We start from the raw sequence: 15,820 nt of genomic DNA, 5'->3' as shown, positions 1-15,820 counted from the left end.
TAATCGTGACTTTGCTGTCACTATAAGAAATCAACGCAGAAAGTTTGAAAGCATTTATTATCTGACCTTGGAACCAAAACAGACCCATCATATTAAAATACTACTCTATAGACAAATTCTTGGCAAGGGTCTTTTTCATTCTTGTTTTTTTGACACTGTGTCATTTGCAGCAAGAAAATATAAATCAGGGGTTTCAAATACGCTGCCCGCGGGCCAAACGTGGCCCGCAGGACACTAGTTTGAGGCCCCTGCCTTGATATGAAAGGTATCATGGTATCATGTACCCAGAAAAAATTATTACGTTTGATTATTGTTCATGTTAAAGGTTAAATAACTGTTAATAGATATCCTCCCTATCCGTGTGGAAGTGCTAAGTTTTTGGCTATTTAGGTTTAAAGGAAATAACTTGAAAGCTACCGTTTAGGTCGCTATCTCTCTAGTTTGCGAGTTAGCATGTGTGTCAATATGTTGTAAATAAAAAAAGTATAAATGTGACTATAGTTGTGTTTTGTCATGTCTACAAGGCTCTAATAATGCTTTGTTCATTTTAATCTGAAAAAAATAATTTGTCTACCCACCAACTATATGTGGTTTCTTAAGTTTTTATTTGACGTTTTATTATTATTATTATATTTATTTATTACTGATTGATTGATTTTCTTTATTCTTGATTTGTTCATTTATTTTTCATTTATTTTGTGCAGAAAAATAAAAATTAAGATATTTGAGAACAGTGGAATGTTTTATCAGAGCTTTTATTATAGAAAATCGGAACCAAAGCACTGAAAAAGTTTGTATATATTTTTTTGTTTTTAATAAATGCGTTTTGTTTTTTTTTTGAAAACCTGATACGGCCCAGCCTTGCCCAGACCCTAGCTCCAGTGGCCCCCAGGTAAATTGAGTTTGAGACCCCTGATATAAATAGTGTATGACATGAATTCCAGCGTAATATAAAACAACAGCCGATCGCTCTACAAAGTAGGATGGGTTCATAGTTAGAGCATACAAAATCTGTTTATGACTTATGACGGGTTTTAATATTATGAGAGCCCTGTCGATATGAAATAACACTTTTACAATCCTATTATTCTTTGTTTACAAACGCATGAGGTTACTGCAGGAACATAACAAACACCTGCCGCTAGCATAGCAAGCTACCAAGCTAACCAGTTAGTCTCTCCAATGTACTTATTCTAAACTTAACAAAGTGTTTCAAACGGAGTGGGGAAGAAGGACAAAAAAAAGCCCCAAAAATGACCCCATCCAACTTTTTTTCACTCAAACTCAGGCTTTGCTCGTCTTTGATGACTCTGTAGGCAGGCTTTCAGTGTGAAAGGTGATGTAATATAACTTCATGTCTCATAATATTATTGATGTCGAGTGATCAGAATACTACATATAAATTTCTTTTAAGATTTTTGACTAATAATAGGCTGTAGGCAACCATAAAACAGTGATCATGCATAAATTAATTATCTTTTTAAAAAGTATATGTAGTGAGGGAACGACATTCGGACCACAATATGTAAGGGATATAAATCTACAAGACCGTAGCATGTAGCTGTTCTCAAACCTGATTAGATGTTAATCGATGCTAGTTATAGATACTTTGAATGGGGACACATTTTACTCAACACATTTACTGAAAATCTTGAGCATTTTCAAGTCATCGGACTAAAGTCTGAGTCAAGTCCCAAGTCATTTATGTCAAAGATCAAGTCGATTGTGACTTCAATCCACACCTCTGCTCCTGCCTGCCAGAAGTAACCTGAGAACTAACAAACAAAAATATAGCAATTTGTATCTTTCGGCTTTTTCCTGATTACAGAGTCGCCACAGCGGATCTTTTAGTGATGCACATACTGATTTTTGGCTTGAGCCTTTGAATTCCAGATGCCCTTCCTGAGGAATACCGATGATGCTTACAAGTGGAGATTCGAACCCGAGGCATCTGCTCCAAAGTCCAGAACGCTAACCACTACCCCACAGCAAGGTAGCAATGCACTAGCGCCTTGACAGAAGGTTGCACTATATTCATATTTCAAATGGTCAACAACCATTTTAATGGTGGCAAAATATTTGTGCACATTGTAGGTAAAGGCATTTGTAAACCATAAAAAAGACCCTCACCTGTGCCTTGTGCACTTGAACCAGTTAAGGATATCTGTGCACCTGGTGTAGTAGATCTGGTCAAACGGGTGAGCGTAAGACTCCTGAACGGTGACGGCATAGCTGAGAGACACAAATGTTAAAATGTAAATGCAGTCAAAGTTAATGTGACTTGTATCTTTGTAGGGAAAACACACTGTAGTGGAGGTCCTGTGAGTGCACAGCTGCAATGAAAGCAATATAATAAGGGCCTGAAAGGACCTTTTTGGTGATTTATATTATTGATGTATGCAGCAGGCGGATATTGGAGGACCTCAGACCCATGAGCACAGCCCACTTAGGGAATTCATATCAATACCAACAAGGTGGAACCGCAATCCTAAGTACCCTCACCTTGGTCAGGCAATAATCCAGGTAATATATCTTCACAGTTTTCTTTCCTCCCCCTTGCGAGGACAGAAATTATTCCATCTTATTTCTCATAAGTGACACAGCCGAGCACAGCTAATAATTATTCCGGCTCTCTGGTCGTTGTGATTGATAGGGATGAGAGTACGCTGATCAATTTGCCTGCTTATTTCATTTGAAGCTGCAACTCCTCCCATCCCTCACAGTGCTGTGACACAAGCTGTGCTAGATCGATTCGGCCGTAATGGCTGAGAATGGATCTGGGACTTTGGTGAAGAGCGCTTGTTTCACTAAAGACACTGCTGCCTGAACAAGCTGATGCTGAAACACTGCACCTTTATACATTCATGGATACATGCTGACCTTTCCCAGTGGCTGCAGACGTTGGGGTCATCGGGGTTGAGAGTCCACACACGAGCGATCAAGCCCAAAACAAGGAGCAGGGCTGGCACAGCAACAAGTGACCCCATGACTCAATCTGGAAACATAACATACATTTACACATGAATGGATCTGCATATAGTATCACATCATAACATCATCAGAAATGCATTACAACAAAAGCAATATGTATATGCTCGTCAAAGATTCTCTATAGATCAGGATCACATTGTTGTGTAAATTATCTTTGATATGACAGGAGTGCTCTCATTCATTCATTCATTTTCTACCGCTTTTCCTCACGAGGGTCGCGGGGGTGCTGGAGCCTATCCCAGCTGTCTTTGGGCGAAAGGCGGGGTACACCATGGACTGGTTGCCAGCCAATCACAGGGCACATATAGACAAACAACCATTCACACTCACATTCATACCTATGGACAATTTGGAGTCACCAATTAACCTAGCACGTTTTTAGAATGTGGGAGGAAACATTCTGAATGGTGACGGCATACCCGGAAAAAACCCACGCATGCACAGGGAGAACATGCAAACTCCACACAGAGATGGCCGAGGGTGGAATTGAACCTTGGTCTCCTAGCTGTGAGGTCTGCGCGCCAACCACTCGACTGCCGTGCCGCCCACAGGAGTGCTCTCCTATTTTTAAATTAACAATCATTCATTCATTCATTCATTTTCTACCGCTTATCCTAACGAGGGTCGCGGGGGTTGCTGGAGCCTACCCCAGCTGTCTTCGGGCGCACACAAACAAATCAATAATCTGATGACCAAACCCACACAAGTGAAAACATTACCTCCATGGTGGAGGTAATAAATTATCTCACTACAAGACCCCATTTTCTACTACCCTTAAACATACAGTACAATTTCTTGCAAGATCATCACTTAAAACAATCCAGTTTTGCTGCACTTTGTCTCCTTCAGAGAGACCTTCAAGAAGCGAGTGTGACAGTGACAGAGATGGTGATTTGTTGAGACCTGCAGCTTATTTCATTAGATGTACATGCAAGGGGAGATAACGGACGATGGGAGGGCGTGACAGTGATGGATTCACCCCGGGTGCAGGTCTTATTCAAGCAAATGGCGGCTGAGGATAAAGAATGAGTGTGCACAACATAGCATAGGTTAATACCCGAATGCTATTAGAGGCAACAGTGCTAAACTGTCAGCAGAGTGAGCAGGACATCAACCTTGGCGAATAAGCTGTGTATTTAGAATAGAAAAGACAAAAAGGCGAGGACTGTGTTGTTTTTATTTGGCTTCATCTCTAAAGCATAATTTGAGTTTGCATGCTTATAAGTGCTTTATATGATATGTGTTCAATATTTCCAAACACGTGTATCCAATAACAGCAGCATTCACATGTTCCGCTAATCTTCTGCATTGATTGCTGTGTGTAGTTCACTCACAAGTGAAGGAAAATCAATCAGATCTGCACTTCCTCTAAGTAGGAGTCCATCCAAACAGGCGGAGGTTAAAGTCATGTTCATTTCCTTAACAGGATGATTAATCATTGGCGCACACATGTTACAGGCAAGAGCAGCATTCATATACTGGGTACCCATGTGAAAGAAACTTAGCTGCTTCATTGACTCCAATGATGTTATAGGTTTTGTGATGAAACCATCACCTTCCATCATCACTACTAACAGCGACAGACATGTGGAGCGCCACATCACCTGCCCTCTCACATTTGGCCCACCTCACACACAGTTACAAAAAGTGCCAATGTTCTGAATATGTGGGCTTCACTGGCTTTTATCGGTAGTTAGCCGTGGAATGGGTGACTACATTTATTTGTTTATTTTATTTGTAACAGTTTCTCATATCTATGTGGATATGTCAATAAAGTGATAAAAGATAACAAACAATACACACCTTTATGATGCCATAAAAATATCATAATTCTCTCAGTTTGAACACTGGGCATAATAAGTAGTTAGTTATGTTTAAGAACTGAGTTAATTAAATGCCCATTCATTTGGATGTGTGTCAGTTGTAAAGTTTTTTTCTGCTGGGGTTGATTGTTTAAGTTGGTGCAGGTGTGTGTCTGGCTCCCTGATTGGCTGCAGCAGGGTTCCAGCCCTTCATAAAGAGGCAGAGGAGAAAAGCACTCCTATCACTATCTCATCCCAATAGGCTGCAATTCGTTCTGGACGACTGGACTGTTGGACACTTTTTATTAAACAAAAACCCTGCTGTTGGTCTTTTGCAAATAAATGCATGTAGAGCACAAAGACTCGGTGTTGGTGTTTCCCATAGCTTTGGGGTGGCCGAGTGGTTAGCATGTAGGCCACACAGTCAGGCGAGTGGGAAGACCTGGGTTGGATTCCTTATGCGTGTGTGGGTTTTCTCCGGGTACTCTGGTTTCCTCCCACATTCCAAAAACATGCTTGGTTAATTGACAACTCCAAATTGTCCATAGGTATGAATGTAAGTGTGAATGGTTGTTTGTCTAGATGTGCCCTGCGATTGGCTGGCTGAAAAACTGTTATGAGTCCCTCACTGAAGTAAATCAGGTCCTCGATTGACTTGAGTCCCCAGTCACAGAACTCATTCGCAGATACTCGCACAAGCGCAACAAGTTTCACGCCCTGTCCCTCTTCCCCCGACTCATCATACATGTTACCCAGTCTCCTTTTTAATTTAGCTGGAGGCAGCAGGGATGAGTAAGTGAAGCCATAAACATAACAAAGAGGCGTACTTGTTCTGCTGCATGTGTTAATTACACTATAAAATACAACTGAATAAAAATAAAAAATCTGGAAGGAGGCAAACACTTTACACTTACACACCATTTATACTTTATTTTACTCGTTTATAACTTGTCTTAACTCATCAGATCAGGTTGTTATTCATGAAGGATCCTTGCATCCCTCAAAATCATTAACTTTTAGCCATTACGATTCATTTTTATTTGGTGGGTAACAAATGTTTAAGCCTAGGTGGAGGTTCTCTCTGACTGAGTGTGCTCGTTATGAGCGCTGGCTCCAAGGAAAGTGAGATGAGCCCTTGAAGACAGAGACAGAAACACATCTGATAGCAGGAGACACGTGACCTAAAGCTCACCTAACAGTAGAGCTTGGGTACTTGTGTGGATGCTGCGCAGCCTTTTTGTGTTCAGATGTACACACTCTGGGAGAAGTGATGACAGGTCACAGATCTGTTGGCAAGAAGAAAACTAATGAGCTTATGATGACACACACAAGACACAAACGGACGCATGCGCACTCACAAAGTCATAAATTTCTTATGGGAGCGAGAATCTCCACAGGGTTATAATTCACATAAGCTGCTCTTGAAAGGCCAATTTACTCAGTGCAGCCTCCACATCCAATCACACAGTTTTCATTTCATTTTACAATGTGCCTCCTACCTGGTTTCCACTGAGCCACGAGCTTTGCTGAAGAAATAAAAGGCTGCATTAACTCAAGAGGGGCAGCCACAATGAACTCTGCTTGCACTTCAAACGGGGGGGGCGCTGCTTGTCCACAGTGTGACCAAATGATCAGCTCTCATTAACAAAGCCCACACGCCTCATGACAGAAGATGACGCAGGCGCTAACACACAGTATTCATGTTTGTCATCACACTTAAATACATTGCTCTTAATGATTCCTCCACCGGGTCAGAGGGCACTTTTGAGATTCTTCAAATACACAATATGTCTTTTTTGTCTCTCGGCCAAATGAATAATTCAGCATTTTTCTTTTACTTGGTAGAGGCTCACCATTGCCCTCGATAATAATCTCGTTTAGCATATCTTTGTCACTTCTTTTTTGAACTCAAGACCTGCCTACATAGAAAATTATACACTGTTATAATAATGTGTATACTTTTCCTGTCAATTAAAGCTTGAATGCTGGAAAAAAAAGATAATTGGTCTTTATCTAATGGGGAATTACAATATCATCCAATAAAAAGCATGTATTTCCAAATATTCTATAGCATATTTTCCAAAAGTGTTTACATAAAATACAGTAGAATCTTGGTTAGCGTCATTAATTTGTTCCAGATGGTCAGACTCTAACCGAAACGGATGTTAACCGAGACAATTTTTCCCATAACAAATAACTTAAATCCGATAGATATCTGATAGATTTACATGCAGAAAAAAATTTCAAATGTGTAAAAATAAAATATAACGTGTTAATAGCAGAACCTCATGAAGTTCAGCAGTAGAAAATGAATGAATGAATGTCTGTTAACCGTAACCCTACTTTTAGACCACCCTGTATATCCCACCATAGTTTCTGATCCTGTGAGCACCATGAGACCATGAGTCTCCTTCAGAAAAGCACAGATTAAGATCAAAATTCATCCACATGCGCAGGTTGTTGCTATTGTGCCAACACACTATGAGATGCCAAATTTTATTGGCTCGCTCTTTTTATGGCTGCACATCAGTGGAACAGCTTGGTGAAGAGAAATGTAAATGTCAAGCACAAGAATTCAACTTCCAAGCATCTTTTCCTATAGCTTGAGTTTTACCATTGAATATGTCTACTTCGGTCTCAATGAAGAGACCTTCGCGGTACAGTGTCAGGGACTGAGATTGGAGGTAAGAGCAACTCTTAAATACTAGATCTGAGTTGGTTGGGACATTCATTAAATATTTGTAAACGGTTTATACCATTTGTCTTCTACTCCTGGAAAATATTCTAGTATGGGAGTAAAGTCAAAATATTATGTGAATAAAGTTATGGAAATTAAGAAAAAACAATTATGAAAACAACAAACAAAACAACAACAAAACTTTCTAGATTTTCCAGAATTTGCACCTATTTCCACCTGTTTTAATTTATTCCATCCACGGCCAGGTTCAAGAACGTCCACTCCGCTGTGGTTGGTCACACTCCCAAGCGCTCCCGAGAACGTCCAGACAACTGCCAAACCCCACTTTCAAATTTTATGGGTATTGGAGTTGATGATAGATGAATAAAGCCTTTGGAGAGCTCCTTAAAAAAATGGTTAGGAGTGATTGGTAGCTCCTGGCTGGAGACTCCTGACTGACCGTGTATGAACTGAAGGAGTAGTAACGTAGGTCTGTGCACAGGCATAGTGTGGCCAACATGCTTCTGGCTGCAGCAACAGTTTGGTGGATATTTCACATTAATGTTTAGAAAAACAGTCCTGTGTGAAATGCCATTGACAAATTAAAATATTTTTCCTCTTGCTGGGAATTATCAGCTCCAAGCACACCTTGCTGAGCTTACCTTGTACAAATATTTCCCTAGGAGCCATGCTAACAACTATAAACAGAGCAGTGGGGAGGGCAGTCCTGGAGCGTATCTGGCCTACAGCAGATGCCTATATAAGTAAGCCCAGCTCCCTGTGATGTCACAAACACCCAGTGTTAGAAAAACCTCTCTGAAACCTAGCGTTCAGAGCAATGCCCAACTTCCTTCAGGGCTCACTTCCAAATGCGTAAACCTCATTATCTGAAACTTGAGCATCGTTTAACACAAGAATATAACATTCTAACAACACATAAGGGTCAGAAAAGTGGAAAAAGTTGACATATTTCAACAATTAAAAAAACATGTAAAAATGGGGAAAGAGTAATGACAGCCTCTTAAGAAGAACAGACGTTTGCACTAATAATACGCCTTTTCACATACGTACATCACAAAGTGGAGATGCATGGAAACACTTTTTTCCCTCCCTATCAACATTCATGAAGACATTTTGTTTCTGTTCAGACTTCAAACATTCACTTTCCACCAAACAAAATTTCCTCTAGACTTTAATATCCCTACAAGGAATTTGTCCCGCATTTCCAACCACTCATATCTCACAAGATGAAACTTTTCAAATGCTTGTGCTGCTGCATCTGATTAAAATGCTTCAAAAGCAATACATTTTTTGACGACTAACAGTGGAAACCGCAAGAGGCTGGGTGTAGGATGATGTCTTTTGCAGGATAAAGTGCGGATCGGACACCCACCTGCACAGACATTGACACTCACGTGGCGGTACCCCTTATGTCCCTGGTAGTGCCTATCAGCAGAGACATCTGCATGATTAAAACTGGGAGTCTTCAGTGTGTGACTTATTAAAGTGCAATGCAATTAAACACCCTGTCCCCTGGCTGACCAGCTCCTGCACTCTGCCATGAAGGCTGCTCAGCACACTCTGATAAGAAGTTCACCTCCTATGTTTAGATCCCAGATAATATCCAAGATTCATCCTGGGTGCTGGTCGTTTATTTAAAAGCCGCTTCTAAAATGTGCTTGTATATAAGAGAGTCATGGGAAATGTCGTGTGGCATTGCAATCTTGCACAGAGCAACAGAGAGAATGCTTGATCAGTTTGGAGCTTCTGCGCGCATCACGTCTTTGTTCAATCGTCTAAATGTGAGCTGAGTGCTCACATACATTTTTTATGAGAATCCATCCTGCTGCTCAATCTGTTCGGTAATCACTACTGAAAGATTTCGGACTAGCCAAATTTGGACTGATCTAAAGGTTACAGGTGTAACCAGGCAGCACAGAGTGGAAATGAGATAAGATCCATTGTTGGCCAGCACAGTGTTGTACAGCTGAGAGGAAGGGTGGAAGGATGTCATTAACAGTCAGGGCTCATTAGCGGGGTCACGGTGCGTTCTCTTGCATCAGCACATTTTTGTATGTGTGTCCCATGCGTTAGAGGCAAAAAAGATGCTGCTCAGTCACAACTAAGGCAACGTAACTAAAAATTGAGCTCTTCATTTGGTGATACCAACTACAAAATATTTCAAAATATTTATTTTATCATTTATAACCGACCCCCCCCCACCCATCTCTGTGTGGAGTTTGCATGTTCTCCCCTGTGCATGCATAGGTTTTCTCCGGGGACTCCGATTTCCTCACATATTCCAAAAACATGCTAGGTTAATTGGCAACTCCAAATTGTCAATAGGTATGAATGTGAGTGTGAATGGTTGTTTGTCTATATGTGTCCTGTGATTGGCTGGCAACCAGTCCAGGGTGTACCCTGCCTCTCGCCCAAAGACAGCTGGGATAGGCTTGAATCAACATCTTCTGGTTACATCCGAGTAGTGTATCCTATTTCACCTCAGTTGGTTCATGCCACAATTAAACAAGTTTCACACAACTGATTATTATCAATTATTATGACAATTCTGTTCAGTTAGAGCTGGCTAAACTTCTATTGTTTTCCATTTTCTTGGTCTCTTTCTTTCAGACAGCCGTATAATCACTGAGAAACCTAATATAATCCAACTTCAAAGTCATTCATTACATGCAATTTGGTGGACGCCCAAAGAAGATTCCACTGGCTACCATCAATAAGCACCCAAATGAAAGTACCATAAGACAACAGCACAACTTTCCTGAGAGGGAGTCCCACTCTGACGGTGAGGCTCGAGGGAAAGTGCTGTGCGTCGTTTAACAGGAGCTTAATTCCGACCACATGGTTTATTCATGCGGCAAGCACAGATATCACGACGCTCATAAATCACGCAGTGCGCGGCATCGCTGGACATCCACGCAAGCAGAGGCAGGGCTCACTGATCTCAACACCATCTTTCATGTGAATAACCTTGCCTCACCGCAGGGAAGGCCAACACCAGACACAACCCATTGGAGGGAGCTGCTCCCTATTTCTTTTATTCCTTTCACTGCAAAAGCTTTGTGGGGAGACAAACACCGTCCTGTGGGCTCCCAGGCAGCAGTGGCCTAACTTTCAACCATGGTGAGAGATAGCTTGAGAGGAAATGTCGCCGTCTAATGTTAGCTTTGTGAATGTGGAATCAGGCTTGCGAGGGAGAAGAGCAGTAGAAATGGCAAAGCCATCTGTCAGAATTGAATCTAAATACATAAAATATAAAACAAATTGGCGTAAACACAATCATCAAATATACATCATGATTGGAACACCTCCTGTCATTTTCATATTACCAGTCATCAGCTACATCCATCCATACATTTTCTGTACTGCTTATCCTCACCAGGGTCGCAGGCATGCTGGAGTCTATCCCAGCTGTCTTCAGACTGGTCGCCAGCCAATCACAGTGCACATATAGACAAACAACCATTCACACTCACATTCATACCTATGGACAATTTGGAGTTGGCAATTTACCTAGCATGTTTTTGGAATGTCAACCACAAGCAAAATAACTGTGCTTGTTCAGTCATACATAGTGCCATTGTGGAAAAATTGAGAAAAAAAGGAAATATCAATGATAGTAAAACAAAGCTTTGTATTTACATATATACTGTATGAATTTATTTTCTTTTACAAAATCCAAAATATCGAAAAAAAACAAAGTGGTTGCCTGCATCCTTTTGATTTTCAGTATATGGAAATTGTTTGGTAGAAAATGTTTCGACACCCCTGAGCTGAATGGACAGACAAATTGCTTTGCGAAAGTAATAACAAACAACAGGCATTCTAGTGACAGTTGTATGTGTTGCAGTGCTCGTCTTCCCCACACACGGAACAAGTAATGCAAACTACTGGAGACCACAAAAATGAAATTGTGCATATTAGCTGGTTGACTTAACCTGGCTGACTATGTGGGACAAACATCGAACACATAACCCTGACACATTTCGAAAAACAAAACATATAGCTTCTGTAGCATGAGACGCACCACACATCTGCAGTAAGAAAAAAAGAAAAGGTGGAGTGAACAGACAGAGTAGTGACGCTCGCTCGGCATCAGGCTCGCAATGAAATGCTGAAACAACAGCGCGGCTGTCTGAGTAATTTTACACCCCAACGCTTCCACACCTCAGCCACCGAGCCTTCAAACTCTGAACCCTGTATCTTGTGCTGGGTGTCTTCATTTATTTTGTGTCACTGTCCAAGATGTGAGAAGCAGAGCACCAAAAAAAAAACTTGAGCCAAATGTCGCAGGGTAAGCGGTGTGTGAAGAAGACAGAGAGAAAGCAGCATGGCTGGATGCACCATTGCTTCAGGTGCACATGAAAACCTTTCACATCTTGAAGGACAGTTTATTCTGGAGTTATGCGGAGAATGCCAGCGTGTATACACACATTGGACAAAGGTTTTGGGACGAACACCCTGTGATCGGTGATTCATTAATTAAATGCCTTAGCTTCCTCTGAATCTTGAAGGAAAACAAAAATCCATGTGCTTGGTGCAAAAGAAACACCTGTTGGATGACATAGAACATTGACGAACATCAACCAAAACGAGAACCAACTCTATGGTGTTCATTTTTATTTCATTTTTTAGTCAGGCTTTTAGGGCTTATTTTTTTAGTTGTTCTCTTGGGTTGTTATACTTCATGTTACTTTGATGGACTTCAAAATGGCACAGTCCAGACGTCAACTGGGCCCCACCCACAAACCACATGCTGCTTTTCATTCATGTTCTCAGTTAGTAATGTGAGAACACTAGAGAGAAATGCAAGTATTTTGTTAATGTGCTGGTAAAACAAGCATATTTGGTTTGTTTGGATTGAAATAAACTATGAAACTATGCTACAAAATGTAACAGCTCTTGGCCATTTTCATTTTGTAAACGCAGCTTTCACTAGAAAAAAAAACAGTTGTAGACCACTGACATAGTCGCTCTCCGTGGTGCTGAATCTTGTAAGCACCACTGTTGCATGCGCATGTTCAACTTGCAACAAATACTGGCCATGTGTTCCATGCGGGTTGCAATAACTGCACACAATCTGTGCATTGTGCGTACCAACGACATTCGTTTATTCCTCTTCACTGCTCCATGCTCTCTCTCTCGCTCTCTCTCTCTCTCTCTCTCATGCCTCTCTGCAGCTCTCTGTCTCTCCTCCCTCTCAGACACCTTGTCTCTCCTCCTCTTACCTCTGGCACACTGCAAAAACTTTGATTTTCTCTCAAAAGGAGCACTGTCACTACACGACGACTATACATATACTGGAAACATGTACACGTTTGTGTACATCCTGGTAGACATGTACAAATGGCTGTAGGCACCCCAAATGCTTCATATTGTGTGATTGATGCACTTTCGTCGAACGGGCAATGCACACCTGACTTACTCAACATGCATGGAGGACGTACAAAATATCTTAACACATGTTGGCCGCACTAATTATGTACGTATATGGGGTGCACATGTGCAAGTGGTATGTGTGAAAAACTGTAGACATGACAAAGCGGTTGGTCTGCAGCCAGTCTACCCCATTGGACCCATACATGTTTTTTCCATGTAAACCAGCTGTAGGAGTCTGTATGACTGGTTGAGACCTAGGCTTTGTCAAAGTTGCACTTGCAACTGTCTTTGGCATTATTTTTTTATTAACTAATTACAAAAAATGCACACATAAAAACAATGCGCTTGAACGCCTCATCAGCATAGGGCACACAGAGGAAAAAAAAAGGACACAAATGGGGTTGTTCATCATTCTGTGTGTGTTCTGTGAACAAATCAACCAACCAGACATACACAGTAAAGATGATTAAAGGATTCCCTGGCCAGAGAACCACTACCCATAGATAACCGAGACTATGTACAAAAATGTTGGCAGTTATTTTCATTGAAAACCAAATCCTATGAAAACCAGGGCATGCAAAAACTGAGGTTCTACCATGTTTGTTTTGTTATTCTCTTTGATTATAGACCAGTCACCAGGTCATATTAATATTCAACAGCATGCGGTGCAAAATCCACTGCTAAATTGTTCGCTGTATGTAAAAATGTCCACATCTAACGCTAACCGGTTAAAATGACTCTTACTTCAAGTGAGACTTATTTGACTGCTTGTGTAGCACATTAACCTTCTGGAACAGTAGTCAATAACTGAAAGAGAAATGACTTTGCTTGGTCGTTGAATATAAAAATATGCTCCTTGGGCACACATCACATAACCAGCGTGGTGAAATGAAAGCTCAATCTGATGGATTAGCATTAAAGTTCTACGTCCAATTTTGCCACTGTGACCTTTTAAATGTCCTTCAGTCCACTTGAGCAAAATACGCCTACTTAGTCTGAATACATTAAACAAAAATGAGCAGAAGATAAGAGCTCAATTTGGCTCTGTTCAGACTGCCTGCATGGGCAGTCACTGACATGACAGACCTAATGTTAAAAACTTACTATACTATAAATAGCCATACAATATTACAGTCTAATGAGATCCAATGAAGGAGCTGTATTAAAAATTCTGCCTTTACAATGATAACAATGGTGACTTTAATTGACACTGGAGACTGTCAAAGAGGTATTCATTTAACAATATGAGTGGTTGTAGTTTGCAGTGCCGTGTTGTCAGGCAGATTAAAAGTACATGTTCTGGATGTTTGGGTGTCACTTGTACAAAATACTTAATTTAGTCAGTGCTGATTAAATAAAAACAAAACTGTATAATGACAATACAAGTGCACGTAATGCATTTCTAGTTAAGTAAAGCAGGGAATGAAAAGCAGCTTAAAACACTCCTTTTTTCAAGTGGCCACTCCATGTACTATATACCTATGTGTGCAATTACTACTTTTTAAAAATGTTTTATTATTTTAAGCGGGAGGCAAAGGAAAGCTTCAATTTGAGAGATATCTAGACAGCAATTTTGCACTGGTGAATTAAAAAACCTCTCCAGGTATTTTATTATGTTTGCCAGCACAATGTAATGAGCTCCACTACAACAATTATATCATAAACTCGGCCTTTTAGAAGATAATAAAATTTGAATGTGAAGATGCAGTAATTTATCAATGGATGGACCTTAATGGGATAGTTGGAATTTTTTTCCACAAAGTTACAATTATGTTTCCAAAAAAAAGTTTGCTTGCACCCTTGAGGGAATTGAAGTTCAGAAGAACAGCTTATTCAATATAGTATACTAGATATTGACTTTTTGCACAAATTGGATTTAAAAGTAATAAAAACTGCCTGGAATTGTTTTTCAGTATTGGTGTTCAGTAAACATGTTATGTAGTTTAATGTAACCAGGTTAAGGGTGTTCAAAATAAAATAAATCATAATCATAACCATATAATACAAACTCAGAAGAGCACAGACTTCCACCAATGTGGAAAAAAATGCAAAAAAATTACTATTACCATCTACCCATCCATTCATTTTCTACCGCTTATCCTCATGAGGCATGCTGGAGTCTATCCCAGCTGTCTTCGGACAGGAGGCGGGGTACACCCTGGACTGGTCGCCAGCCAACAACCATTCACACTCACATTCATACCTATGGACAATTTGGGAGTCGCCAATTAACCTAGCATGTTTTTGGAATGTGGGAGGAAACCGGAGTACCCGGAGAAAACCCACGCACTCACGGGGAGAACATACAAACTCCACACAGAGACGCCCAAGCAGGGAATTGAACACAGGTCTCCTAGCTGTGTGGCCTGCGCGCTAACCACTCATCCTGCTATTACCATATTAACCCAAATATCTTATGTTCGAGGTCCGGAGATTTGTGCATGCAAACAAAGCGCTTCACAACTTTTCTGTCGGGCAATCAAACACACAAGTGACCCGAAATTGCAGCTTCAACACAGACATATTAATATTGTAGAATTTAAGAATAACAAGAGGTACAAGGATCAAGATGACCCTTAAAGAACTACAGTCAAGTCTTCCGTGATGCTCCAGGCCACCAAGACATGATCCATTGCTGGCTCTTCTACTTCCAAGTCCTGCGTGCCCTGACCCGCTATGTGGACAGCGTTGCCAGCGTGGGGGCCAACGGAGATGCGACACAGGGGCTATGCTGTTGTATTATTCAAAAGGGGCCCCCTGTTGAGTGGGCAGTTATTCAGCATCCAAAGACGCGCTTCAATGTGTGTGCGTGTGCTCCAGTCGCCGTCCTGACAGCTGACCATTGATTACATGCAAGGTAAACCGGGGTGCTGTATAAGCGCGGGAGCTTTGTGTTATTGAGCTAAAATTGTCTTGATGATAGCATCAATATCCATCAATAGACTTTGGAAAT

General features: G+C 40.9%; 1 protein-coding gene and 1 long non-coding RNA gene across 3 annotated transcripts in view; one reads left to right on the top strand and one right to left on the bottom strand.

The window, feature by feature from the left end:
* megf11 (multiple EGF-like-domains 11) overlaps positions 1–15,820 on the bottom strand; it is a 93,340-nt gene that overhangs the window by 71,424 nt on the left and 6,096 nt on the right. For both annotated transcript variants that reach the window (XM_058076524.2, XM_078789207.1), the window contains exons 3-5: positions 5,986–6,079; positions 2,881–2,995; positions 2,131–2,232 (exon numbers count right to left, since the gene is read on the bottom strand). In XM_058076524.2, coding sequence (XP_057932507.2) covers positions 2,131–2,232; positions 2,881–2,987 — 209 coding nt within the window. In that variant the 5' untranslated portion in view covers positions 2,988–2,995; positions 5,986–6,079. The remainder of the gene's footprint in view (positions 1–2,130; positions 2,233–2,880; positions 2,996–5,985; positions 6,080–15,820) is intronic.
* LOC131131655 (uncharacterized) lies at positions 1,627–3,074 on the top strand. The gene is made up of 3 exons (XR_009130222.2): positions 1,627–1,993; positions 2,404–2,523; positions 2,724–3,074. It is a non-coding gene; the product is annotated as an uncharacterized LOC131131655 (long non-coding RNA).

This window comes from Doryrhamphus excisus, linkage group LG1 (genome assembly GCF_037039965.1).
Source record: "Doryrhamphus excisus strain RoL-2023G ecotype Guam linkage group LG1, RoL_Dexc_Guam_v1.1, whole genome shotgun sequence".
In the NCBI taxonomy this organism is placed as follows: Eukaryota; Metazoa; Chordata; class Actinopteri; order Syngnathiformes; family Syngnathidae; genus Doryrhamphus; species Doryrhamphus excisus.
This window is presented reverse-complemented; position numbering and strand designations above follow the sequence as displayed.